The 26,427-nt window shown below is 42.6% G+C and overlaps 2 protein-coding genes across 6 annotated transcripts in view; both read right to left on the bottom strand.

Moving 5' to 3' along the window:
• Window positions 1-491, bottom strand: part of rasgrf2b (Ras protein-specific guanine nucleotide-releasing factor 2b) — a 70,975-nt gene extending 70,484 nt beyond the window's left edge. Inside the window, exon 1 of one of the 2 annotated variants that reach the window (XM_062451358.1) lies at window positions 130-491. In XM_062451358.1, the coding sequence (XP_062307342.1) occupies window positions 130-405 (276 nt within the window). In that variant the 5' untranslated portion in view covers window positions 406-491. The remainder of the gene's footprint in view (window positions 1-129) is intronic. The other variant, XM_062451357.1, reaches the window with a different exon arrangement.
• Window positions 492-2,430: 1,939 nt separating this feature from the next.
• Window positions 2,431-26,427, bottom strand: part of msh3 (mutS homolog 3 (E. coli)) — a 57,259-nt gene continuing 33,262 nt past the window's right edge. For 2 of the 4 annotated variants that reach the window (XM_062451359.1, XM_062451360.1), the window contains 10 exons: window positions 21,044-21,212; window positions 18,497-18,561; window positions 18,155-18,271; window positions 17,836-17,943; window positions 17,331-17,442; window positions 16,753-16,910; window positions 11,570-11,756; window positions 7,530-7,656; window positions 4,948-5,116; window positions 2,431-2,738 (listed from right to left, as the gene is read on the bottom strand). In XM_062451359.1, coding sequence (XP_062307343.1) covers window positions 2,660-2,738; window positions 4,948-5,116; window positions 7,530-7,656; window positions 11,570-11,756; window positions 16,753-16,910; window positions 17,331-17,442; window positions 17,836-17,943; window positions 18,155-18,271; window positions 18,497-18,561; window positions 21,044-21,212 — 1,291 coding nt within the window. In that variant the 3' untranslated portion in view covers window positions 2,431-2,659. Of the gene's footprint in view, window positions 2,739-4,947; window positions 5,117-7,529; window positions 7,657-11,569; window positions 11,757-16,752; window positions 16,911-17,330; window positions 17,443-17,835; window positions 17,944-18,154; window positions 18,272-18,496; window positions 18,562-21,043; window positions 21,213-26,427 lie in introns of those variants that run through there. The other 2 variants (XM_062451361.1, XR_009928510.1) reach the window with 2 other exon arrangements.

Here is a 26,427-nt window from a genome sequence, read left to right as displayed (position 1 = left end):
ACAGGAAAAGTAATTGAGAAAAAAATTGAAGAAACCTTGGGAGGAGCAATTCGGCGAGGGGTCCCCTCCTCCAGAGACGGTTGGTGACAGAACTAACCTTGCGTAATTCTCTCAGTCTCTTTCTCTCACCTGTTTATCCAAGGGCTCCTTTCCCGCTGTGGAGACTTTGGGCGCGGGCACACGCTCGCAGGTGCATCCTTCCAACAGGTAAATCCCTGAAGGTCGCGCGCTCTGTTCATTCTCGAAGTAAAACAGCACGTTCTGGTACAGTGCAAATAACTTATCGTGCCAGCGGCTGTTCTCCGTGGTCTTCTTGCTCAGATAACCGCGCTTGGTCCCTTCCTTACGCGCTACCACTGAGAGGAACAGCGCGTGACCCTCGTTGTAACGGACACTCTTCTGCATGTTGTAGCAAGGTTTATCCTGTCAACGGTTTAGAAAAACCTGGATTAGATACTTTACCGGGAGCCAATATCTGTCATGACGCATGTCAGCGGTCCATTTTCAGCGCACGCAGAAGGTTCAGCAGTTTAAAACACGGTATCACAATCCGAATCAAGTCAACTTCTTGCCATGTTTACATAAACAAAACTTTTGAAAGAGTGACATATAGTATAAAATATATTCTACGGAAAATAAAGGAAGTCTCGCTCACATACCCCGGGGTCAACCGTATATTGTGACCGAATCGCCAGCGAGATCAGCAGTAATAGGTTTTGACACCAGTTAAAGACGCAGCATCTCTCTTTCTCTCTGATGTTCTCAGATCTCTGTGAAACTGGGCAGGGCGGCGCTGGAGTTGGCGGAATTAGAGGCGGAGTCTCTGTAGTATAAGGGCTAGTGCGTGCGTGCGTGCGTGCGTGCGAGAGAGACAGACAGACAGACAGACCACCGGCAAAATAACCTTTAACACTCAAAATGTGAAAATAACCTGCGACAAAAATCAGTCAATCAGTACCTGATCTTATGGATGAAATATAAAGTGGATACTTTATTTTCAGCGTAGATCAGTGAATTTTGGCATGTTGTTATGAATGAACGTGTTGACTAATAATCAATGTGGATGCGCAGTAACTATCTCTATCCAAACTGTGAAACGGTTTTACCCATGTGCTGACATCTTACAGTTTTTCTCAATTGCTAAAACACTAAAACCCATTGGCTGAACAAAGTTCTCAGTTGCCTGAACTCACTTAGCTAATTGTGCTTGTCTGTTGTCAATACCTTAAACCATTTCACATGGTAAAACACAATTTGCAGATTTCACTTAGACTTTTCAGCAAAACTCTAAACACATTCTCATTCTCAAAACACATTCTGCACTCTAATGCACATGTCATCCATACTGGTAAACACAAGTGGCAAAAATCAAATACAAATAGAGAAAAGATGTCATTGATTTAACTTGTTTCAAATGATGTGACACAACCAATATAAGCCAGTTCAGAGAGCAAACAGGTTGTTGAAGGTGTGAAAATATTACATGTGATGTCGACGAAGTGCTCTGGCCTGACCCAGCCCAAAGACAAGAAGAGTCCCTTTCAGTATTGTATCCTGTAGTTCAGTGCATTGTGGGCTGTATACTGTACAATGAACAAATTGTATGGCCCTGAACATTGTGCTTTCCATTTGTTACAGTAACTGACTGGATAGATTTTGACTGGTTGCAGGTTCATATCAACAAAGAACAAGAATTACAGTATCAAAGAGACAAAGGACAAGTTTGTGAGATTTTTTGCAATTTTCTTTGTTCTTTCTCCTCCTTGTACCAAGAACAAAGAGCAAAGCAGAGTTAGCCTGGGTGCTAGCCAAACTTAGCCCGCCCACAAAAGAATTTGGTCAGGAAGTTGGGTCTGGGGTCGCTCGGTTGGGGAAAAACGATGTCCGAACAAGAGCTGTTCGGACAAATCAAATTTTCAGGGCGGGTTTTATACGATGATGGACAAATGATCAACAGTAACGTAATCAACCACATCACCAAAGAGCGCTTGGGTTGAATTTGTTTTCAACAAACAACATACTACGTTGCTCTGATTGGTTGTAGGTCTATCCAATTGAGTGAAGAGGCATTTGTTGGTGTATTGTTTACTGACTGCTTGATAGTGTATATAATTTTTATCACTTTGTTTATGATTTGAGAGCAGTGTTTGATTTTGAGCACAGGTAAATCTGTTTTGAGGCGAAAGTTTGATTTTGAGCACAGGTAAAACTGTTTTGAGGCGAAAGTTTCATTTTGCAAGAGGATTCAGAGGTTTTGTAAATAGTGCTTGAAGATGAGGTTTTGTGTTTACAGTTTTGAGAAAATGGGTGAATGTTTCAAGAAATGTGTCTTAGCAATCGAGAAAAACTGTAATCGCCGGCTGCATCACAGGCACGGGCACACATTATTCTAAATGTGTGCTCGTATAATGTACTAAAACACAATTATAGTTTCAAATATTGTATCTTTATTTATTTAATCAACAAAGCAATTGTATTGAACAGAGTTACAGTACAACAGTAATAAAGTGGAAAGGTTAATTGTAGAATAAAGGTTAGTTGTGATGGCCTCCAGTGAATCCTTGTGTCCCAGAAAGCCAGCAGAGTCATCCCTGCAGCAAATATGTCTCACTTCATTAGTTAACTGAGTGTATATGGGTGTGAGAGCATGTGAGTGTAATCAGGGGTTTGACTGCATCCAGTCCAAAAGAGATTCTCTGTCTCTGATGCTCAACACTGATAAAAGCTTCTTAGTCCTCCTAGAAAGAGAAAGAGAGAGCAAAAGAGAGATTAAACATGTGTAACTGACAAGCCTATTGAAACTATTCTTTATCTGAGCATTTTATTTTGTAATTACACACACACAAATATTTAACGTTTAAAAAAAGTTACTTGTATTATTATATTGTATGGATGTTTCATTTTGGTGTTATATCTATGCAGTCCAAGCCAGTGGGTACCAAAGATTAAATCTAGACGCTCGTGGGCGCATTGGAGGACTGTATTAATTGCCAAATTTTGGGAGGGAATAATTTTTTTGGGGGGGATGTTTGGTAAATCAGCAATCATCAAACTATGGTTGAAGATAAGTAAGTGTGTTGTCCTATCATTGTGGATTGCTTTGGCAAAATTGTTACAGCCACGTTCTTAAAATGAAAATGCATTTCTGGAAATGCATTTGAATTTGAATTGTGGTCACGATTTTGCAGCCACGTTCTTAAAATGAAAATGCATTTCTGGAAATGCATTTGAATTTGAATTGTGGTCACGATTTTGCAGCCACGTTCTTGAAAATGAAAATGCATTTCTGGAAATGCATTTGAATTTGAATTGTGGTCAGGATTTTGCAGCCACATTCTTAAAATGAAAATGCATTTCTGGAAATGCATTTTAATTTTCAAATTTTACATTTCAAATTGAATTTTGGTATCTATTTGCTGGGGCATGTTTTGAAAATTAAATCTCAAATGTCTATTTCTTTTTCATTTTAATTAAGTGAAAGATTCAGCACTCTTGAAGAAGAAAATTAAAATGCAAATAGGATGATTGATTACTAATTTCATTTATGAGTCAAATAATGCAGCCACATTCTTAAAATGCAAATGCATTTCTGGAAATGCATTTGCATTTGAATTTTGGTAACGATTTGCTTCCATACAACAATACGTGGGAAGATCCCAAATCAAACACGTCGAATCTGGAGCAGACGCCATGTTGTCAGAGAAATCAGCTGCACTTGCACTGGTGACGTCACTACATCTCCAAGGCAACATATCAACATCAATTCGTCTTCTGTCTGCTTCAGATACTTCTTTAAAACGGGAAGCGATTGCGGGGCGTTTGCGGACCTGTGCAAAAACCATATTTGGTTGTTTTAGGGTTTTTTAGGCAATTTAGGCTACTTTGTTGCCGAGCAGATGCCACGTTGTTAAGGTCAGTTGCTACATCTCCAAGGCAACCGCTTGTTGCTAGGTCCGTAAAAACGTTTATTTACCTCTGCGAACTTTCAGGAGGTATATAAACGGATTTATTAACTTTTGAGAACGTCTTCTGGACCAATAGGAACAGCGTATTGGTCCAATTATTACACTAGTATATAAGAAACTCCTTTGTTGAAAAAGCACTACAAGGAGGTGTATAAAAGCTTGTTGAAATAATTGTTGCTTTGAGGGACACACCTAGAACCTGGTAGCAGGCATGTCCTCCATGTCTGCAGATATGTACTCATCAAAATTGTATTGGCTGTTTGAGCCTTAGCACTTAACTTGTGTATCAATTAAAATAGCATGCATTGGCTGAAATTCCACAACAGTCACATAAAGGCAAAAGTGTAGAGAAAGACAGGTAGACAGAGGTAAAGAAAGGAGAAAGTAACTGACCTCTGTGACTCATATTGATCAGTCTTCCCCCTCACACCTCTATACAAACACTTCATATGGAGAGGATTAAGCTTGGACAGACAGGGACAGAATAGTGTGTGTACAAGTATGTATGTCTATGTGTACATGTGAGTGAGTGTATGTGTTCATTCAGACACATGTAAGCTCTGTTACAGCTCTGAATGCTGATCTACAAATATACTGGAGGTGTTGGGTACACTCCTCTCTTTCACACACCTTCTCTCTTCATCTTTTCTCATCACCTTTTCTCATTCAGCAGGTGTTCAACTACAGATTAGAAACTCTTTCTACAGTAGCTCTGTCTCTGTTCTGTTAGCATTTAGCATGACATTAGAACTAAGAGTCTCTGTCACGGTGCTGTTAGCCATTAACATGACGCTAACAAATTAAGTCTGTGTCTCCGTGCTGTTAGCCATTCGCATGATGCTGGCCACAGCAAGTGAGATCATTCCATTAACAGAGCTAGAGAAAGAAGGAACATTTGTGCATCCGTTTGCGAATGTGTGTGGGCGCGTTAGAATGTATGAGTGTGTGTGCATGCAAACGTGCATGAGTGTGTGTAGGCTACCTCCTGGTTTTGACAATGTTCTCCAGTTCGTGGGCTTTGCGAGCAGCAGTTTGTAGTACAGGTTCTGGGATATCAGCCAATCGGGCGACATTTAGTCCATAGCTCTGCCCAGCAGATCCCTCAGTCAACTGATAGAGGAAGGTGATGAACTCTGGCTGGACCTCTCCATCTGACACACAAAAACGGAATTTACGACTCTCAAATGACACAAAGAAACACACAAACCTGTACACTCATATGCATGGGCGGAACTAGGGAGGGGCTTGCAGGTGCTTTAGCACCCCCAAGAAAGACCAAAGCACCCCGATAGCACCCCCTAAAATATTGCTCATTTAGTAATAATATTCAGGCCTGGAGTGGCCATCGGGAGAATTCCCGGTGGGCCGCTCTGCCCGCTCATAAATTGGGCCAGCAGATCGCCTGTTTTTTCACACACCGAATAAAACGATATGTGTTAAATTTGTTAAGTTAAAATCCAGCTCTTAACCCCAACCCTTGGTGTAATTTTAACCTTAACTGTAATTCTAGCCTAGTGACGTGCACAGATAGACCTAACTTTTTTTTGTATTTCTTATTCGAATTTTTGTTTAAAAATGTTATCCATGACATTGATTCTTAATTAAATCCGTGTTGCAATGCCTGACAACTGCATTTAAGTTCTAATCTAATCTGTGACACCACATAAGCCCCTCCCTACCTCTTTAGGTTATTTACCTTACATCTGTAAGTAAGTAAATTATGTGCTACGATATGTAACTTCATTTTGTAGAAATAATGAGAGGGGTACCCTTTTCTAACCCCAAACATGTCTGTGCACAGCACTGTTATACCCCAAACCCCTTAAAAACCCTATAAATAGCACTCGATCTTGAGAGGACAAAGACAACTAGAGAGGGTACAATTTCTGGGGAAATTGTAGGGTGTGCTTGCTTGCGTCGGTTGCACAGGGGTCCGTTTTTGAATGACATTTTTACAACTGATATTTCTGTATATTTTATATAAAAATGCATACTTATTATTTATAAAGATGACATAGATTTAAAAGCATTTTTTTTTTGCTGCTCATTTAGATAGATAATAGATGTCTTCTCATTTCCCCTGCAAGAGGCAGCCTCGTCGTTGAAACAAAACGAATAAATTGGGCAGACCGGTGTAAAAATTTACCTAATCTCTATGATTTAAACGTCATTTTAAGTTTTTCCCTTCTCATGATATTTTCAGGCATTTAGCCTACTCATTGCATTCATTCATTAATAAAGAACCCCCTTTGAAGATTATTCTACGACGTTACCCGGCAGTAGAAGATGGAATCGCGATTCAAACAGTACCATCTGCTAACTGAAAATATGCCCCCCAAAACGTAAATAAGCTTGACATTTATTTAGTGGAAAATCGCTCATTCATAAAACGCTCACTGGTAGCGATCATTGTCAGTAACAACGCAAAATGCGATATAGCCCTGTGTGGAGAAGCTGCCCGGTAAATTGTACTACTACGGTACAGTACTAGAGTACTGCTGTGTTCGTCTTGGTAGCGATTGCGTTGGTTGAATTGGATTTAACGTTCCGTTGTACGGTTTAGGCTGAAATTAATTATTTTCACGAACAGATTGACAACGTTTAGGCTGTGGCAATGAAGTTCAGGTTAGTAGTTAGATAGACTTTTGATTTAAGTAAGGGGAGTGCCGAACATTTTCTGTCGCCGTTTGACTTCCTACAGTTGTGTAAGTTAGATGTTTTTGTAGTGTGTCTCACGTAAGCTACAGCGTTGCAGTGAGCTACACTGGTTTGAAACCACAGGTAATGGTTTTTTCACCAACAAATCGTTTACTAATGTCAGAATAAACCCTACAACGAAAATGTATATGTGAGGAATGTTTATTTTAACGATTGAAAACAGATAACGCTACATCATAGACCACTGTAGTATGTGTTGCCCGGGCAACACAGGCTAATGTCATGATGCTAATACTTCAGTGAAATAGTAGACTACTGTTTCCGAAAGTAGATGTACTTCCTTAATAATATCAGCTTATATTGTACATTACACATCACAATTGTGTGTCATATCACAAAGTAAAATTAGTAAATAGTTATCACCTGGCCTCTTTGCTTGTGGCGTTTCTGCAGCTGCCTTGCAGTAAAGCTATAGTTAGCCTAGCTATCTCCCAGAAGTTAACGAGCTGCTAAACTAATATTCTGATAGAGGTAGTCACGCGAGTTTTCGTGACGTTAGTGACGTAAGTAGCGTCATTGACTGTGGTTAGCAAGTTAGCCACCGTTAGCTTCACTTTTCGACACAAAAACGTAATTTCTACTTAAACCGTGCAACGGAACGTAAATCCCAATACAAGCAACTCAATCGCTACCAAGACGAAACTTTTGACACCTACGTTGTCTATGTAGGCCAAATATTGACTGAGTTTTAGGGGGGCAAAAAGAAATAAAAATAATAATAATATATATGTGAGAGAACAAAGGTTGTGCTCTCGCTGAAGGCTTGAGCACACCCAATTTCCCCCCAGTTTCCTTGTTTTACTATTCTTGAGAGAATTTCTCAAGACATCCCCCCCACACACACACCTTGGGAGGTGCCAGAATATTCATTAATGAAGAAGTCCATGTGGTAGTTGGCTACATATTGAGGGTACAGGTTCTCCAGCTCACACAGTGGAGGGTAGTGGGTCACAAAGAGAGTGAAGCACTTTGTCTGAAAGAGAGAGAGATGAGGCAGAGATTAACTGGATTGAACAGGTGTCTGTAAGTGTGTTTGTGCGCACGTGTGTGTGTCATTTAGTCATTTAGCAGACGCTCTTATCCAGAGCGACTTACAGTAAGTACAGGGACATTCCCCCTGAGGCAAGTAGGGTGAAGTGCCTTGCCCAAGGACACAACGTCATTTGGCACAGCCGGGAATCGAACCGGTAACCTTCAGATTACTAGTCCGACTCCCTTACCGCTCAGCCACCTGACTCCCAGGAACCAGACATTAAGAGCAGCTCTTCACCACATAACTCCACCACAGACAGACATACCCTCCCTCCCCACTCACTATCAGTCTTCCCTTCTTTCTCTCTGTTTCTCATTATCACTCCATCTTTTTCTCTCCATCTTCACCACGACCACTTATCAGCACATGAGTCAGAAGGATGAGAGCAGTCTCCGTGCGAATGTGTGTGTGTGTGGCTCAACAAAACACTTGTGTAGCTCTAGGTTAACACCAGGGACGGTGGGGTAGAAGAACTCCTGGGACAGGGTAAAGGTAGGAAAGCTCTAAGGACAGAGTAGGGTAACTCCAAGGAAGGGGTAGGGCAATTCCTGGGGTAACAATATAAGCTATATCTACTTTCCTCTCCTTGGGGAAGAGCAGAAGATTTCACCATGGCAACCAGTTCTGTCTTAGCCCCCCCTCCATCAAGGCTGTCTGCTCTACAATGGTCTATTCAGACCATCCGCCTCCTAAACACTTCACAGGTAACTCTCTAGGATGGGCTGTAGCTATGACAACTACTGAATGCTAGTAGACAGGTACCGATTAAGAAGAAAAGCAGGAGGAAGAAGATGAGGAAAAGGAAGGAGAAGGAGTAGAAAGAGTAGAAGGAGGAAGAGGAGAAGGCAAAGAAGGAAGAGGAGGGGAAAAAGGAGCAAGAGGAGAGGGAAGAAAAGGAGGAGGAAGAGAAAGAGAACAGTGCAGGGTGTTAGATACAATGGGAGAGAGCACTATATGCACTATATGGCCAAAAGTATGTGGACACCTGACCATGACACCTATGTGAGCTTATTGGATATCTCATTCCAAATTAGTATCCTCCTTAGTTTCAGCTTGCAATGAATACAGAAAAGGCTTACTTGTGCATATAGTTATTTTTCTCATATGTAAAAAGGTCATCAAAATATTCACACGCGACTGGATGAAGTTGAAATGCGGAATGTGTATTGCTTGGATGATCGGTGTCACACCCATAGGCGTACCCCAGTTTGAGTTCTTATGGTATTTCCCTGTCCTTTGTGTTTCCTTGTGTGTTCTCCTGGTTAAGTGTCTGTGAGATTTTTAGTTTGTTAATTTGTTGCAGCTGGGTTCACATGTGTCTAGTTTGGTCCATGTGTGAATCAATACAGAAATGTTTTGTAGAGTTTTGTGTGGAAAAACTTGACCGGCTTGCACAAATCTCTGACCTACACACCATCAAACATATTTGGGATAAACATAATTTGCAAGCTAGGTCTAATTACACAACATCAGTGTTCATTGCCCAACCCTCCACATTTTGTGGCTGAATGTAAGGAAATCCCACGTCAATGTTCCAACGTCTTTTTGAAACCATTCCCAGAAGGCAGTTATAAAAACATAAATATAGCTGCAAGCAGCGATTCGGGTTCCTCTGCAAAATGGCAAAATATTATAAACATCACTGTAGAAGATCGAGAGTTGGACAACAAGAGAGCAAAACGACTTCATGTTTGGCCAACAACAATAGGCTGAATGGGGATTTGAACTCATGAGCTTAAGGTTACAAGTCAGTCTCTCTATCCTCTCTGCTACACACCAACTGTTGAGATTGTATGAATAGAAAGGGCAGAGTATTAGCCATGGTCAGCTTTGGGACAAAGGTTAAGAAACGGTTGACATTTCAAGGTGAAATTGCACATGGTATTTTAGAATGATGTCATCCTGTTTAACTAAACAGATAATCAAAATTAAGACAGGCCAAAAGATTGTGACTGGATTCAAACCTACAACCTTATACTTTGCAGGTCACCGTCCTAGCCCATTGAGCTATTCTCAGTGTTGAATATTGTCATGTTCAGTTACTGTATAAAAAAGTAAGCTGTTTCTCCTGTGGTAAGCGTTGTTAGATTCAGCCAAAGTTGAAACTGCTCTAATTCAATCATAGTTTGACATACCAAGGTGAAATTGTTTATGGTACTACAGAGTGATGTCATCTTGAACCCTATTAGGTTTGAAAAACCATCAGTCAAAATTATATTTGATTTATTGACACAAAGAAATGTAGGCAATGTGTACATTTACATAAATACACCTCTTTCAGCCATTTTGTATTTGATTCAACTGTCTTAAGTAACGTTTTTAAATACATCAATATCTGAACAAAATTTCAAGTCTATGTGACCTTTTGTTTAAGAGGAGATCGATTTTGAAATATGTTACTGTACAGAAAAATCCATCATGGCGGACCTTATGGGTCCTTGAGGCTTTTTTGTTCCCTATGAGAAATAAGGCAAGTATACCAATTTTCAGGCATTTTGGAGTAATGGGGCGCTGGGGAAATCCTGTAGACTTTGGGCGTGGCTTATAGCGCCACCTATGGGCGTATGTGGGCCACGGGCCATCTGAGAGTAGTGAGTGACCTGTTATATCATTGGGCCAAATTTGAAAACATTGGGTCGAGGACTTTTCGAGCTATTGAGCCATTTAGCGGAGAAGAGTAAAAATAATACGAATACTAACAAAAACAATAGGTTTCCTCCTACCAGAGGAACCCTAATAATAATACCAACAATACCAATAGGTTCCGTCCTACCAGAGGAACCCTAATTACAGAAGAACCCTGTCCTGTATTTGATGCTCTGCCAGAGGAACACCTGTTGGTCCATTAATCCACACGGCAGAAGCTTCAAAACAAGGTCCCCCCATGTGCACCAATAAACACTGTCCCCCCGAGGAACTACAAGGGCTGAGCGCTGATAAATACATTCAACCCTGAGCAGTAACCTTAAGGGAAAAATTACCTTAGACACCAGACACAACCAACACACCCACAAGTATACACAAACAGACAACCACATGCATTTCTCTTTTTTACCAAATACTTTTCTTTGTCATTCTCTGTCACAAACACACACACACACTTCTGCTCTGTCACCAAGGAGACATGCAGCGACATGCAACACCCAGTGGAGCTCTGCCTGTGCCAGTCCAAAAACACATATGGGATGAAAACACAAACACACACGGCTGACTCCAGGACCAATCCTTCACTCCTCCCCTCTCCTCCTCTCCTCTAATGCGGCTTATTATCTATCATCAGTCTAAACAAATCTGTTTAACAAGACCCAAATGAGACAGGTCATATATGTAATTACACTACTGGTCATTGCAGATCAATTCTCTTACCAATTCTCTTCAGTGTTTCAGAGCAGATCTGCTGTCAGTGTTTCTCTGGAGTCTCCACTATGCTTGCAAAACAAACCCCCTGATCCCTCACACACACACTCACGCTTTCGTTCTCTCACATACACTCAAGCACACACACAAACATATACCAACACCCACCCACCTTTTTATTGGATGCCATAACTTGTAGATTTAGCGAGCTGTTGACATCAAACCCCCATTGGGGCTGTTGACTCAGCAACAGTGTGTATGTGTGAGGGGGGTGCCTACAGGGATTTTAATGTGATCTTTCAGGGAAACCATAACCCTGGAGGTAAGTACAAGCTCTACCTCTCTCTTTTTCTTTCTCTCTATTTCACACATCCCCTTCACTCTCTCTCTTTCCCACCCCATCCTCTGACTCTCTCTAACACACACACACATAGTAAAGGACAGACAGACAGACACAGACAGACAGGCAGGCAGGCAAGCAGAAAGACAGAATCACGTCTCTGATGAGGTGCTCCAGAGTGGCGTGGGCGATGGAAATGCCGTCATGGGTGCTGGTGCCCCGCCCCAGCTCATCCAAAATGACCAATGAGTGTTCGGTTGCCCGGGAGATGATATCCGATACTTCCGTCAGCTCCTCCATGAACGTGCTCCGCCCCTTGTAGATGTTGTCTGACGCCCTCATCCTACAAATCACAACAGAGGGCAACACAAGGATATGGCAGATACAACAAATCAGGTGTACATGTGAGTGGAGCCATGAAGTTGTGTAGAACTCAAGTGTACAGCTCCATTCTGCCTGCTTCTAAAAATATAACTCACACTACTGCCAGGCTTTCGGTTCCAAAGGTAGGTGTGTGTATGTGTGTACGTATGTATGAAAGTATGCCATTCACAAACACACACGTGCATACAAATGTACATGCACACAACAACAGGTTAATGGTCCCCTTATGTTTCTTTGAAAGCTATATCATTCCACATCATCTCTTCTGAACATGTTCTTTTCATGAGACTGCCCAATGAGACACTGAAATTCATGTAACCATGGTTACAGCTCTCCATATAGTTGAGCAGTGTGCCCATGCATCTCTTCAGTTAGTTAGAGTGTGTGTATGTGTGTGTCCGATTTGGGGGACAAATACAACTGGGGATAAAAAAGAGGAGAACCAGGTGTTTCTCTGTTCATCATTGAGTTATTTCTTCCCTTCCTGTATCTCCTGGGATGGTCTTCCCTTCCTGTATCTCCTGGTCTTCTCTTCCTGCTTGTCAAGGGATAATCTTCTTTATCTGTAACTCCTGGGTTGGTCTTCACTTCCTTTATCTTCTCGTCTTCTTGTCCTGTATCTCCTGGGATGGTCTTCTTGTTACGTCCCATGGCTCGTCACTGTGTGTACTGTTTGTTTGTCTCCCTCTGTCCTGTCCATGTCTATGTTTCCCAGGGGTTCCAGGTCCTGCCCTCCTGTGGAATGGTCCATGGTCCAATCAGTGACCTCTAAACTACCTGTTCATCAATTACCCATCTTCCCCGGATCACCAATCAGAGCTCACTTCCTGCTATTTAAGTTCCTTTGTTCTCCCTTGTGTTGGAAGGAGGGTTGTTTACTATTGCTACATTGATTGGGTGATGTATGGTTTATGTTTTGTTCTCAGTGTGTACTATCGGTGTTTCACTGTTTTGTTTAACCCTGGTGGATGGGGGTGTGCATGTAGGTAAGACGCCCATGGGCTTACACACTACCCATAGGAAAACCTCTGTCTATACACCCTAGGCAAGAAACTGGGCGGACCACCCCCTGTATTTTGTTTGGTTTTAGGGCGCCCTGATCGTGTGCCAGATTAATCGAATGGGGTTGTGCTAGGGAGTGAGGACGGGTTAGGGGTGGGGATGTTACATGTTTGATTTCTTTGTTTTGGTCCTGCTCAGCCCCTTTCTCCCATCTATTATTATTTGTAGACTAGTGTTATACCGTGTGATGTTGTGGGTGGAGAAATAAAACTCCCTTCCGTTGTTGCTACCACGGTTGTTCAGCGTCTGTGTCCGGTTCCTCATCCACCATTCCCTCACCCTGATTCTTGGTTTGTTGTTTCTGTGTGTAGTGGCACATTATGTTTCCCTGCCCACCCAGGGATTCGTAACACTTCTCTTCCTGCTTGTCCAGCGATAATATTTTCTATCTCTAACTCCTGGGATTTTCCTAGGGACTTCCCATCCTGTATCTCATAGGATGGTCTTCTGTTATCTTCTGAGATGGTCTTCCTGTATTTCCTGGGTTGGTCTTCATCAATCTTCTGAAATGGTCTTTCAGTATCTCCTGAGATGGTCCTCTGGGATCTTAGTAGATGGTCTTCTCTTCTTTTATCTTCTGAGATGGTCTTTCCTTCTTGTATCTCCTGTGATGGTCACAGCATCATTCCTCAGAACCCACGAAGTACCGTAGACACAGACTCATAATAAAATAATTGGAGTAGAGGAGAGAATTGAAGAGAGAAGATAAGGATGGGAGGAGTGGAAATATGAAAGATTGTTATAAAACAAAGAGAAACCTAGCTGAAGCTAACAGTCTGTTTAAAACATATTTTTACATTCCACTTCCTTTGCTGTTTCCATAACAACCGTGAAGAGGATGGAGAGTGAGCTACCCAACCTTCAGGAACACACACACACATACATACACGCACATGCACACATACTATCATGGAGGAGGTGTATCTATTCCCTCAGTGCTACATGATTGAATGAACTGTATTTGCATGTATATAATATTTGACTCATGAATACTGGTAGGAGAAAACATTGCTGCATTGGTTATTTACACTGAAGGATTGGGGTTTGAATTAGGGTTGGGCGGTATGACCTCAAATGTATATCAGCAGTACGTTTATGGGATAACAAGAACATTTAGTTCAATATTTGTATTGAGTTAGATAACAAAATATTACATGGCTGAATACTCGACTTCTTCAACGGCCTACAATACAAATTTTACAATTCTAACTAAAAAACGCATTCTGGTAGATATATTCGCGCACATTCACGGCTTTCAGGTGGTGAAAAAGATTGCTAGTGTTTCCACCTTTGGCTAGCACAATTCGACGACACAACCTACAGAGTAGCTTACTGTTTGTTGGTCGATGTCGGATAACTTGAAACCAAACCATTTCCAAACGACAGAAGAGCCCCCTTTTTTTTTACCAATTCTTCTTCGTCATGCAAATCAACCCCACTGGTGTTATTTTCAGACATCCTTAACGCTTGCTTACAGTTACACTTGCCAACAAAAGCAGCTTACTCCAATGAATGTTTGCGTCCTCTGAAGTTGCGCATGCTTGTTTGTTGACTTTCATTGGCTGGCACAATGCGTGCAGCGTCCATGCTTGAATGTTTTTTTTGTAAAAGATACAAATTTGAACTATCCCATTAGGCATAAGTGATACTTATGTTCTGTTTTTTGTTTTGGTTATTTAAATGAAATGGAAATATATGTTATTTTGCAAGTATACGTTCTTTTGGAAAAGCGTTTAAGATTGATGGTAACCAGAGCCATAGAAAAAGAGTTGCGACACTTCCATAGACTTCCATTGTTATCGAAGAATGCGGAAGTAGGGAGTCAGTTGGCTGAGCGGTGAGGGAGTCGGGCTAGTAATCCGAAGGTTGCCAGTTCGATTCCCGGTCATGCCAACTGACGTTGTGTCCTTGGGCAAGGCACTTCACCCTACTTGCCTCAGGGGGAATGTCCCTGTACTTACTGTAAGTCGCTCTGGATAAGAGCGTCTGCTAAATGACTAAATGTAAAATGTAAATGTAAGTAAAGCGTGTCTCGTGTGACCTATGGTTCCAAACATTTTCCAACGTTCAACCCCATTTATTTTCAGTGTTTCCGGAGCAAGTTGGCTGGTAAATTGATCCAATTACTGATCAATTACTTTTTTCATATTTCAACACATTAGTAGACCTCTTATCAATTTTTATTAGTAGCATTTTATATAGCCAACTTTAAAGTTTATCGTAAGATATAGCTTGATAGATTGTAAATGCAGTTAGAGCTAGACTGTAGGTCTAGTATCTAACGTAAGCAACACTTTTACTGTAGCTAGCTAGAGAGCACGTGTATCATAACCAGAAGTCCGTTGGTTTATAGTCTGTCAAATTAGTTCTAGTTATTGGTGTTCGTTGGTATACAAAGTTAGTCTTATCTTATAAACCTAGTTAGTAGGGGTGCAAACCGAACTGAAAAAATTTGAAAGGGATTAGAACGCAGCAAAATTTGGGTTGGCCCCACCAAATCTCACTCCAAGGTTTTTTGAAAAATTGGCAGCCCTGTGCTAACGGTAATACATCTAACATGATGGGGTATCTACGCCGGATATACCGAAAATACACCGAAAATACAGAGAGAACACTGAAATGGTAATGTTTTTTTTCCCCCTAATGTGCTAAACAAACCGAACCGAAACCCATAAAACCGAACCGAACCGTGGGCTTGTTGAATTGTTGCACCCCTACTAGTTAGTACATCTGATTAGAGCTAGCAACAATGAATTGCAGATTAAGGGGTCCCCTATCGTCAAGCGAGCTCTCAACGTTCGTCAGTAGAACAATAGTCCTCATTAGGATACAGTATGGTAGATGCCAGCAGCGATAATAAAAAATTATTATATGGCTCTGTTGGCCTACAACAAGCTTTTCACAATTCCAACCAACCTGGTATCTTTCCTTGCATGGCTACACTCTTCCATGCTGCATGTTTGACGTTTATGTCTCTATGTCGTAAGTTGTGTCAAATGAAACCGAACTTTAAAGCACTGTGGCAGACGGCAGGGAGAGGTGAGGGGAGTGGTGATTGAGGGCAGGTATCTGGCCGCCCATTGGATCCACCCCCGAGCCATATAGGGACTTCCTGCTTCAACGAGACAGGCTGTGTCTCGTTGGGAGGTTGATTGTTTGTGGGATGGCCTATAAAATGATGTATGTGATGAATTAAAGTGCCCTGATACATGGAAAGTGGACTGAGTGTGCTGAAGTTTTATTCTACTTGTTATTGTGGAAACCCCACACCCCTTGACCTGCTACAGCACGAAAACAATGCTCTCCTCGATCTGTGCATTACTGGTTATGAGGATGCGGAAAATTTGTGGCAATGTTAGCATAAATTGCAGAAGATTGCTTGCGATGTTTGCGTAGATTGATTGCAATGTTTGTGTTAAAGTTCCGTACGGTAATTTTAATGCCGTGGCTGGTGTGAATGGGGCTGTGCCAAATCTTATTTCTGGAAGGCTGTACCGCGGTTAGCATGGTAGAGTCAAAATCCATACCGCATATAAGCAAAACACAGCAATACACACCCTGACAAAACTGGCACGTTCAAGCTGATACACATACACACACACACACACACAAATCCATCAACACACACACATCCCCTTAAACACACACACACATCCACTAACACACCAGTGACACCACCTTGCACAAAAACATTGCTCTGGATAAGAGCGTCTGCTAAATGACTAAATGTAATTACACACATCTATGAGACCTCATTAGGTCTGTTGCAGTAGAGAACACACCCACACACAGTACATACGTACAAACACAAGTACACAGGCAAAAACAGACACAGTACACACATACATGAAAACATACATCTGTCACTGTGCACGTGTATGTGGTGCGTATACCTGGTGTATATTCCATCCAGGATGCTGAGCTGAGCTTGTGCCGCAGGGACATAGGAACCCAGCTGGAACATGATGCTGAGCAGAGCCACCTGGCGGATGTATGAGCTTTTACCCCCCATGTTAGGACCTGTTACTATCATGGCCCTCTGGCCCTCCCCCTAAGGTAGGAGTGGGTAGGAGAGGGGAAAGGGGAGGGGGGAGGATAGAAGAAGAAAATAGGAGAGGGGGAGAGGAGATGGGAGGAGTTAGAGCAGGTGGTGGTTTTATTTTGCAGGTCAGTTAGGGAATGAAAGAGAGACGGAGAGGAGGATAGAAAGAGAGGAGGAGAGGGTGAGGTATTTGTATGCACTTCTGTAACTGAGTGTATGGTTTGAAAGCTTGGCTCCTCATCCTATTGGCCTGTGTTTCACAAGATCAACCTGCACTCTCCTCTGTGCTGTGTGTGGGAGGTGTATGTGTACCTGCAAAAATGGTGTGTTTACTTGTCACTGTGTGTGTCTGTACCTGAAGCAGTGTGTCTGTGTTTAAGTAGGTGTGGACCTGCAGCTGTGTGTGTGTCACTGTGTGTGTGTGTGTACCTGCAACTGTGTGTGGTTGGGTACGTATTGGTGTAGTTCTCCGAGCAGCAGGTCTATGGAGGGGTGCCTGCCCTCCTTCACCACTATCTGCTGCTGCTCACTCAGCCTGGGCCTGAGACAGAACACACACATTGTTACATACACGCACACACTATTGGATGGTGCAGCAGGAGGGAAAGAGACAGTGAGAGAAAGAGGGAGACAAAAACAGAGAGACACTTGAAGGGAGCTTCAGAGCAGTGGGTGTCAGAGAGAGGTTGGCATTCTCAGTGAGCTTGCTGCGCCAACCCACTCCTCCTCACATGCTGTCCCCTTCCCCCACACACAAACTCACACGGACATACACGTATACACCTACACTCACACACACACACACACATATACACTTACACACAGACTCACACCCGTGATCATCAATGTAAGAGGACATTACCTGCAGTAGACACACAATCACACACTCAGGCACATAACCTGTAGTTTACAGACACACACACACAGACATCACCTGCAGTAGTTCCCTTGCTTTGCCACCTCAGCCAATGAGAAGAGACAGTCCACGGTTGCTAGGTGACTAATAGCTTTTTTCATTGTGTGATAATACTCCCCAAACTGACTGGAGAGAAGGAGGGAGGGGGAGAAAGAATTAGAGAGAGAACAAGCAATAGAGAGTGAGAAAAACAGAAAGCGAGTGAGAGAGGTTGAGAAAGAGAAAAAGATAGAAAAACTGGACTGGACAGAATATTTAACAAGGAAATACTTTGGATTATTGAACATTACAGATTAGTAGAGCAGAAAGCAGTATGTGTATGTGTGTGTGTACACACTGCAGGAAGTTGGTCCACTCTGTCTGGCAGTCGAGCAGTAGCAGTTCTCTGAGCTGCAACAAAGTACGGTAGCGCTTCACTAAGAAGGGGGTGTGGTACCTGCTCACAGCTTTGGTACTGCAGGGGGAGCATACACAGCGGAAGGGGCATGATCAGACACAGGGGCAATGACATAATTAAACAGAAAAACAGAGGAATAGTACTGTGTGGTTGGAAACAAATGATGAAAATGTTCGATAGCGTATATGTTTTACCATATGTGTGTGTGTGGAGGCGATGCCTCCACACACACGATGCCTGCGTGTTTTTATTTCTGTGTGTGAGGGGTGAGGGATGAATCACCTGTTCATTTTGATCCAGTCAGATGGTACTACAGATGACATGGAGTTCTTCAACTCAATCAAGAACTGAGAGATGGGATGACGGAGGAAAGAAAGGAGGGTGAACAGAGGAGAATTTTCTGTTTAATGTTCCAATCAGCGACTACAGCTGATCAATTACCTGTCTGCCCCGTTTAATAAGACATTTGTTGGGTAATGTATTGTCTGTGTTTTGAATACCCTATTTCTTCGAATAAACGCTGCAGCGTGTATTACACAATGATCATATTTGGTGCGGCGTTTATTCGAGGGTGGCGTTTAATTAGTAAGAGAGATTTAGAGAATTGCAGCTGCAGTGCGGCCATAGACAAACAAAGAATAGACAAGAAGGTCAAACACAAAGCCTAGTATAAAATTGAAGCCATGCGTGTCTAAATTGTGTAGAAATCTGAAGCAGCATGCCGAAATGTTCTTACACTTCAGCTTTTAAACAGAAAGCTGTGCAGAAAGCACTCAACACCAGCAACAGATCTGTAGCATGCGAACTTGGGGTTGATGAAAGGAGAATTCGCCAGTGGTGAAGTCAGCTACCTTGCTATAGTAGGCTGTAGGCTACATGAAATTGTCGCTATTACATTATTATAATGTATAATTTGTTTTCAACCAATGTCATAATTTAGAATTATATAATTGCATTCAGTATTATTAAGTGAGTAAGAGTACAGTGCCTTTATTTTGAAGGCCTTTTGGAACGCTCGTGAGTGAGAGAGTCGACAAGCTAACAGCAAGCGAAGCACGCAGTGTTGCCAGGTCCGCGGTTTTCCCGCGGAATTGGGCTACTTTTGAAGTGTTGCCGCAGGTTGAATTTTTTGTCCGCTGGTTCGGGTAGACCTATTTTGCATGCAAATTACATGAATATCTTTAAATAAAAATCCATATTTAAATGAGATAATGTATTTATACCTAAATCCTACCAAACTGACTCCAGATCAGCACGTACACACACGCACTGTGCGTGTGCACACGTGCCAAAAGACCGAAATATGCTACTCCGACATCCGTTTATGAGCGGGCGGACGGATACGGACGGATAGACTTTGTTTATTGTTCTCCGTAGGCTGTGGGTGCTGAAAACAATTCACCGCCAGAAGAGTAGGTGGCGCTGCACTGCGATGCTAGCTAGGTTATCGAAAAGTCGGAGCAAATGTACAAATTAGCAGTTTCATCAATAAAATAAGCACATTTTCAGCAACTACACTGCCCATTTCTCGTCACATTTTAATTCAGATGCTAATTTACATGTACTGTTTAGCTGAAATATGAATAATAAAAACTTACAGCAATGGCGGTCAAAGGATTCTGTTCGTCTTGTTGGTCACGGCAACCCGCCCCTGACGCAAGCGGTTCTTAATAAGGACCAATCACAGCAAAGGGGGTATCCGTAACTATACGAAATTACGTGGTAAATTCAGGTGGTGCACGTCGAGCTGTCTGGGGCTCTCCGAGGGCTCCCGGAGAGCTCGGAGAGGGCGTTCCACGTAGACAAGGGGCGTTCCCATGTGTCCGTTTTTTGTAAAACTGAGTAGCATAATTCGGCCTTAATACTAATACAGTCTCCTGAGAAAACCTCCTGAAAACTCCTTTTAATGCTGGTATACTAAACATTTGGTGTTACTTTGTAGATATTACAATACATTTGGAAATGATGGCAATGCTGTTGGACTTTAAAAGCAGTGTATATGGTTTGGCAGGAAAATATTTTGAGTTCTGATATTGGGCTGTTTTTTTTGGCAATTGGGCTGGTTTTGATTGGCCATTGGGCTGGTTTTGTCACACAGACCTGGCAACCCTGGAAGCACGGACCATTTAATGCTCCGATAAAAGTTTAAGGTTGTTATCAGATGTTAGCGATCTAAGGAAACCTTTATTCCAGAGGTATGTTGTTTTGTGTCTGTATTTTACTTTGGTTAACGTTATTTACATGCTGCGCATGTCATTGTATGTTCATATTAGGCTAATGTGGTCTTTATTTTCTCGTTATACTGTGGGTTTAGTTTTCACGGTGGATTTGGAGAAGAAGCTTCAAACCTGTAGCAAGAAAGCCAATTGTGTCTGCCAGTGCTTCGAGGGAATTATACACTTGTGATTTACTTGTGTAATAAAAACAATGTTTTAATTTAACCAATTAAATAACAGTTTTCAGATTTTTTTGGTGCAGCATTTATTCGAGGGCAGCGTTTATTTGAGGGAGGCATTTAATCGAAGAAATACGGTACCTCTCCTTGTGCTGAACTGTGTAGTGTACTCAGTGTTTGCTAGTGTATGCCACAGTTTGTTTAACCCTGGGGGAAGGGGAATGCACATGGGATAATAGGATGCATATATGTAAGACACCCATGGGCTTACATTCCACCCTTAGGAATACTTTTGTCCCTAGGTGTCTCACCCTAGGTAAGACACTGGGCGGACCACCCCCTGTATTTTTGTTTAGGGCACCTTGACTTTGTGCCAGATTAGACACACACGTCTTCACACACGAGTGCACCCACACAAACACACAGGTAGGTACCTCATGTCCAGAGACCGAGATGTAGTCCAGTGAGGGGGTTTTGAGTGTGAGCCGGACCTCCCTACGGTGGTCCAGTATGTCTGTCAGAACCTCCTGGATCTGCTGATGACGCTCTTGCAGCACTGGGAACCCAGTCAGATCTGAAAAAAGCTCCCTCTTATCCCCTGCCCTGCAACACAACCAGTAACAACCAGTAACACCCAGTACACAACCAGTACATACACATTCACACACAACAAGTACACACCCAGTACACAACAAGTATACAAAGAGTAACAACCAGTACACACTCAGTACACAAGCAGTACCAACCAGTAACACCCAGTCACACAATATACACCCAGTACACAATCAGTAACAACCAGTGCACACAAGGTAACAATGGTTATGGAGATAACTTTAGTGGAGTGGAGCGGAGCCCCGTTGGTTTACCCCTAACGTTCACGTAGCCAATCACTGAAACACAAAAACACATGTGCCCCCTACATATGCTCTGCTCCACTCATATAACTGGAGCTATCTCCATAACCATCGTTCTATGGCATGGAGGTCTGCCCATAGGGGCTCTGCTCCTCCTGGTTTAGGCGGAGCGTGAGAGGCTAGATATACCCCCAGCGAGACCAGGTCCTAACACTCAGTGGAGCATCTGGAGGCACACTTCCCATGTTTCAAAGTCATGGTGACTGTCAACACAGAATAAATGCAGCGTATAGCGTCCCTCCCCCTTTTTGTACCTTCACAGCAACTGCGTAGCAGGAAAGTAGTGTTATACATCTGGAAGGGTTCTTCCCAAGGAAAAACCCAATATGTACTCAATAGGAGTCACCCTAAGAGGCCAGCCTGGGGTGACCGAACCGCTACACTGCCCCACCCCAGTTGTGCTGAGGACAAAGTGAGAGAAGGAGGGACATGATGTCCATCAGGTAGTAACGTACGAAGGGTGAAGGCGGTGACCATGATGCCATGTCATAAATCTCCTCATCTCTCATGCCACGGAGGATGGCCACCGAAGTTACCACTCCTCTAGTGGAATGAGCCCGAATGCGAGGTGGCATGGGACAGACATTCGCCTCATAAACTATAGCAATAGCGTTGCGGAGCCAGTGGGAGACTGTGTAGACAGAGGTTTCCCAGCCTTCGATTTACCATAGCAGACCAGTAACTGGAGGAAAGATAAGTGTAATATATTATAGTATCGCGAAAGAGCATGTACTGGACATAACCTATGCAACCGTTCCTCCTCAACTCCACTATGCAGAGGGGGAAAGAACACTCTCATTTGGCAGTGAGGGAAGCTAAACAACTGTAATCTGAGACTACAACACCAGTTCTCAGCTAATGACTCTGCTTTTGTCTGGAGAGGGCTCAGGCAGATCACCAACTACAAGCCCAGAGCCCCTCACTCCATTAATGACTCTCGCCTGTGCCAACGACAACAATGAGTTCTACTGTCGCTTTTAACAGTTGGATTGTCCCCCCACCTGCCCAAACCAGAGGCCCACCCACCACAAAGACAACTCTTTCCATTCAGGAGAGAGAAGTCAACAGACTTTTCAAGAGGCAGAACCCCCGCAAAGCAGCTGGGTCAGATTGTGTCTCTCCGGCCACCCTGAAGCACTGTGCTGACCAGCTGTCTCCAGCTGTGGTCAGCAACATCTTCAACACCTCTCTGGAGACATGCCATGTGCCAGCCTGTTTCAAATCCTCCACCATCATCCCTTTGCCCAAAAAGCCAAGGCCAACAGGACTGAATAACAACAGACCCGTCGCCCTGACCTCTATGGTAATTAAGTCTTTTGAACGCCTGGTGCTGGCACACCTCAAATCTATCACAGACTCTCCTGGACCCCCTGCAGTTTGCCTACAGAGCTAACAGGTCTGTAGACAATGCAGACTACAGGTGGGAAGCTGACAACCTAGTGACCTGGTGCAGCCAGAATAACTTGGAGCTCAATGCACTTAACACTAGAAGCGCCAACCAGTGATGAGAAAAATGTGTTTGACTTCACACTCAATAAAATTCCAGGACCCTGCTTTGATGACTTTTCCTAGATATGTGTGTTTTATCACCCAGTATTATTACATTTTCAAAATGTTATTTTGAAATTACATTTTACAATTGCAAAACTGAATTGATTGTGGTCTGAAGATAATTTGATTACAGTTCCAAAAAAGTTGGTTTTTAATGAAAATTCCAAATGGCCGGACACAGTGATGGCCGGTCCCCAAGATGGCGGACACGGGTCAATGTGAAGTCTTTCGACTTGGTATGCCATGTAGAATCAGAAGAGACCAATCTTGTGATTTATGACAAAACTGTTCAGAAGATGTAAGCAAAAATTTGTATTTCGTATTACTTGACCAGTAGGTGGCGCGGCAAATCATGCTTGTGATGACATTTCCAAAGTTTCGTCTCCACACGGTAAATAGTCTCAGAGTTATGGCCTCACATCCTCTTTGGCGTGCTCTTTGTCAAAATCGTTTGCGCGTTGTTCGTGAACGGTTTGACTTATGAATACAATTTTGATGATTTTTTGTTGGCATAGTCTGAAGATGATCTAATACGATTTTAATGAAAATCGGAGCAACGGCCTGTGAGGAGTTCGAAAAAGTAGGTTTTTCAGAAAATACTAAATGGCGGAAAAACCTTCATGACGAAAATGATATCATAGGATCCAGTCGAATTGTCTACATATAAGGAATCCAATGATCCTCACTTTAGAAAATTGGTCTTACGGTTCAAAAGTTATGGGCGTAAACACACCTCCAACTTTGACCCCTAGGTGGCACTACAGTGCTTGAGTGGTCGACATGAAACTTGGTGAAATTGATCAGTAGACTGTCTCCAATCAGTGTGCCAAATTTCAAAACCTTTTACCATATGGTTCTATGGGCTGCCATAGACTTCTATGGCTAAGTATAATAATAAAATAATAAAACTAACAAAAACAATAGGTGCCCTAGCACCTATTGTTTGCTGCTTGGCCCCTAATGATATGACTTTGATAGTTTGCAACTATTTTGCAAATGGTAGGCTAAACCATTTATGAATATAGTAAGGTAGGCCTAATAAAAGGAGATGACATCATGGGCGATGGCTGTTATGATCATTGGATTCACAATAGTGTATCCGATCGTTCTTGAAGGCTTATAAATTATAATAATTTGAGACACGGACAGCCTACAGGCTCCATTTGGCCAGCCACACTTTATTGTCTCCAATCTCTTCGCAACGACTTCCTCCTTCACAATCAAAGTCCCACTTTTTGAATTCCTGCCTAACATTATAACAGCCCACTCAAAAAAATAGCTTACAATAGCATTTCTGAAATATTGAGAGGTATAAATGAGCAAATTAGCATTTTACAAACTCTTACATTTGGCTGCAATGAATGCCATATTTTGTACAAAAAGTGTGTGAACGTAATAAGCTAGGCTAAATGAAATGTATTCTTGAGCTGTAAAGTAGTCTTATCAGAATGGAATGCTTGGAATGTTGGATATCTGGATTTAAGTAAGCTAGATGAACATTGAAAGGAACTGTTGAGACCAATCCATTGATTAACTCTGCGGTCAATCATTAGAAGGATATTCTGCCTTTCAAACAACCTAAAAGATGTTGTTTGGTTTACCAGCAAAAAAAAAAAAAAAAAAGAAATCCTGTGCACAATGCAATTGTGCACAGGATTTCACAATAGCCTTATTGTATTTACTCTGTAGATGTACAGGCAGTGTTTCCCCTAGGATTTTTTCAGGAGGGGCGGTAGACCAAACTTTTGCCTCCCATTTATTTTCAATGGAAGTCACAACAGGCCCCGCAAGTCAGTGAGATACCCGGCAGCGCGAACAGTTATTTAGTTTTTTAGAAGCGTCAACGGAAGTGTTCCAGACCACTAGGGGCAGTGCAAAGTGGAATTAGTTGGGTTCCCACCCAGAGCTTGACATTAGCACCCGCCCACCCGCCAAATGTGGGTAGAATTTGGCTGTGGCAGGTAAAGCAGTCACTCTTACTAGCCACTTTGGCGGGTGGTATTCTATATATCTCTCTATATATTTTTTTTTATTGTAGTCTTCTCAAAACACATCTAAAACAGGGTTCTCAAGCCTCACACATTAATCGTGAGACATGCATTTCAACCAGTTCATACACTCACACGCCACACCTTGTATTTCTCACGCTGAGAAAACGCCAACCAAGATGTCCTGCTAAAGTTGTATACATTAATGGACAAGGCGCAGGCACATGGAGTGAAGTTTCCTGCTGCCAGCACGTAGTGTTTTCCCCTGTGTTAAACAGTCTCGGCCACCGTGCGTTCGTTACTAGGCAACATAGATGCGCGAACACACGTGACGGAGAAGGTAAGTTGGAAGAAAGCTTGTCTAACATTTTTTATATTTACTCCAGAGAGGCTAGAGCATTTGTAACTTTGGAAAACCACTAGCCACAGTGCCTGGTGAGCAAAAATGTTAATGGTCAAGCGCTGTTCCCACCAAAATAAAAACAAACTTGTTGACAGCCGGTCAATTTGAAATAATTCCAACCAAGAACACAACTTAAATTCACCAATTTAAGTTGGTTTTATTATATTTTAATTATAATCTTATGTTTTACAAAATGCACGCCCTCTCTTAGTTTGAGCGATGTTGTACTGCGTTATGTTCGATAGCAAACCTCAGGTACAGTAGAGTACAGATGCCCCTAGAGGTCTGGAGCACTTCTGTTGTGAGCAACTTGAAATGCAGCGTTTCTGCATATGTTGTTGTGTTTTGGGCTGATGTTGTGGTGTGAACCAATGCTGTTGTGTTGTCACTTAATGTTGTGGTGTTGTAAGTTGATTGTTTTTTGAAATGCAGCATTTTTATAAATGTTTCGTTTTTTGTTAATGTTGTTGTGTGGTGTGCCAATGTTGTTGTGTTTTCAACTTTTGTTTGCTTAGCTAATGTTGTTGTGTTGTGCACAACCCGTGAACAACACGCTGTGGATTTCACGTGTGCATGCTCTGTATAGTCTGGATGACAGCATCAGACAGACCTCTGCGTTCTAAGAGGGCCAAGCAATGAGAGGACCCCCGATCACTGAAAAGCTCTCCACCATGCCTCTGGCTTGAGAAAGTGAATCATTGCGTCGAGGAAGAGGCCCCGGCCCCCTTCTTCACCAGACTCATTAGTTCTGGGAACCAAGGGGTTCCAGGGCGGTAGGAGGCTATGAGACTTAACGACAGCCCACTTCGAGATCTAGGAGGTTGATGTGGTGTGTCTTATACAGGTCCCTCTCTCCTCCTATTTAACCCTCTTGGCATTCCTCTACCCACCCGGTCTGGGACACATCCGTGAAGACCGGATAGTGGGACGCCACTCTGCCCATGGAGACTCCGCGAGCAATG

This window comes from Osmerus eperlanus, chromosome 25 (assembly GCF_963692335.1).
Source record: "Osmerus eperlanus chromosome 25, fOsmEpe2.1, whole genome shotgun sequence".
Lineage (NCBI taxonomy): Eukaryota > Metazoa > Chordata > Actinopteri > Osmeriformes > Osmeridae > Osmerus > Osmerus eperlanus.
This window is presented reverse-complemented; position numbering and strand designations above follow the sequence as displayed.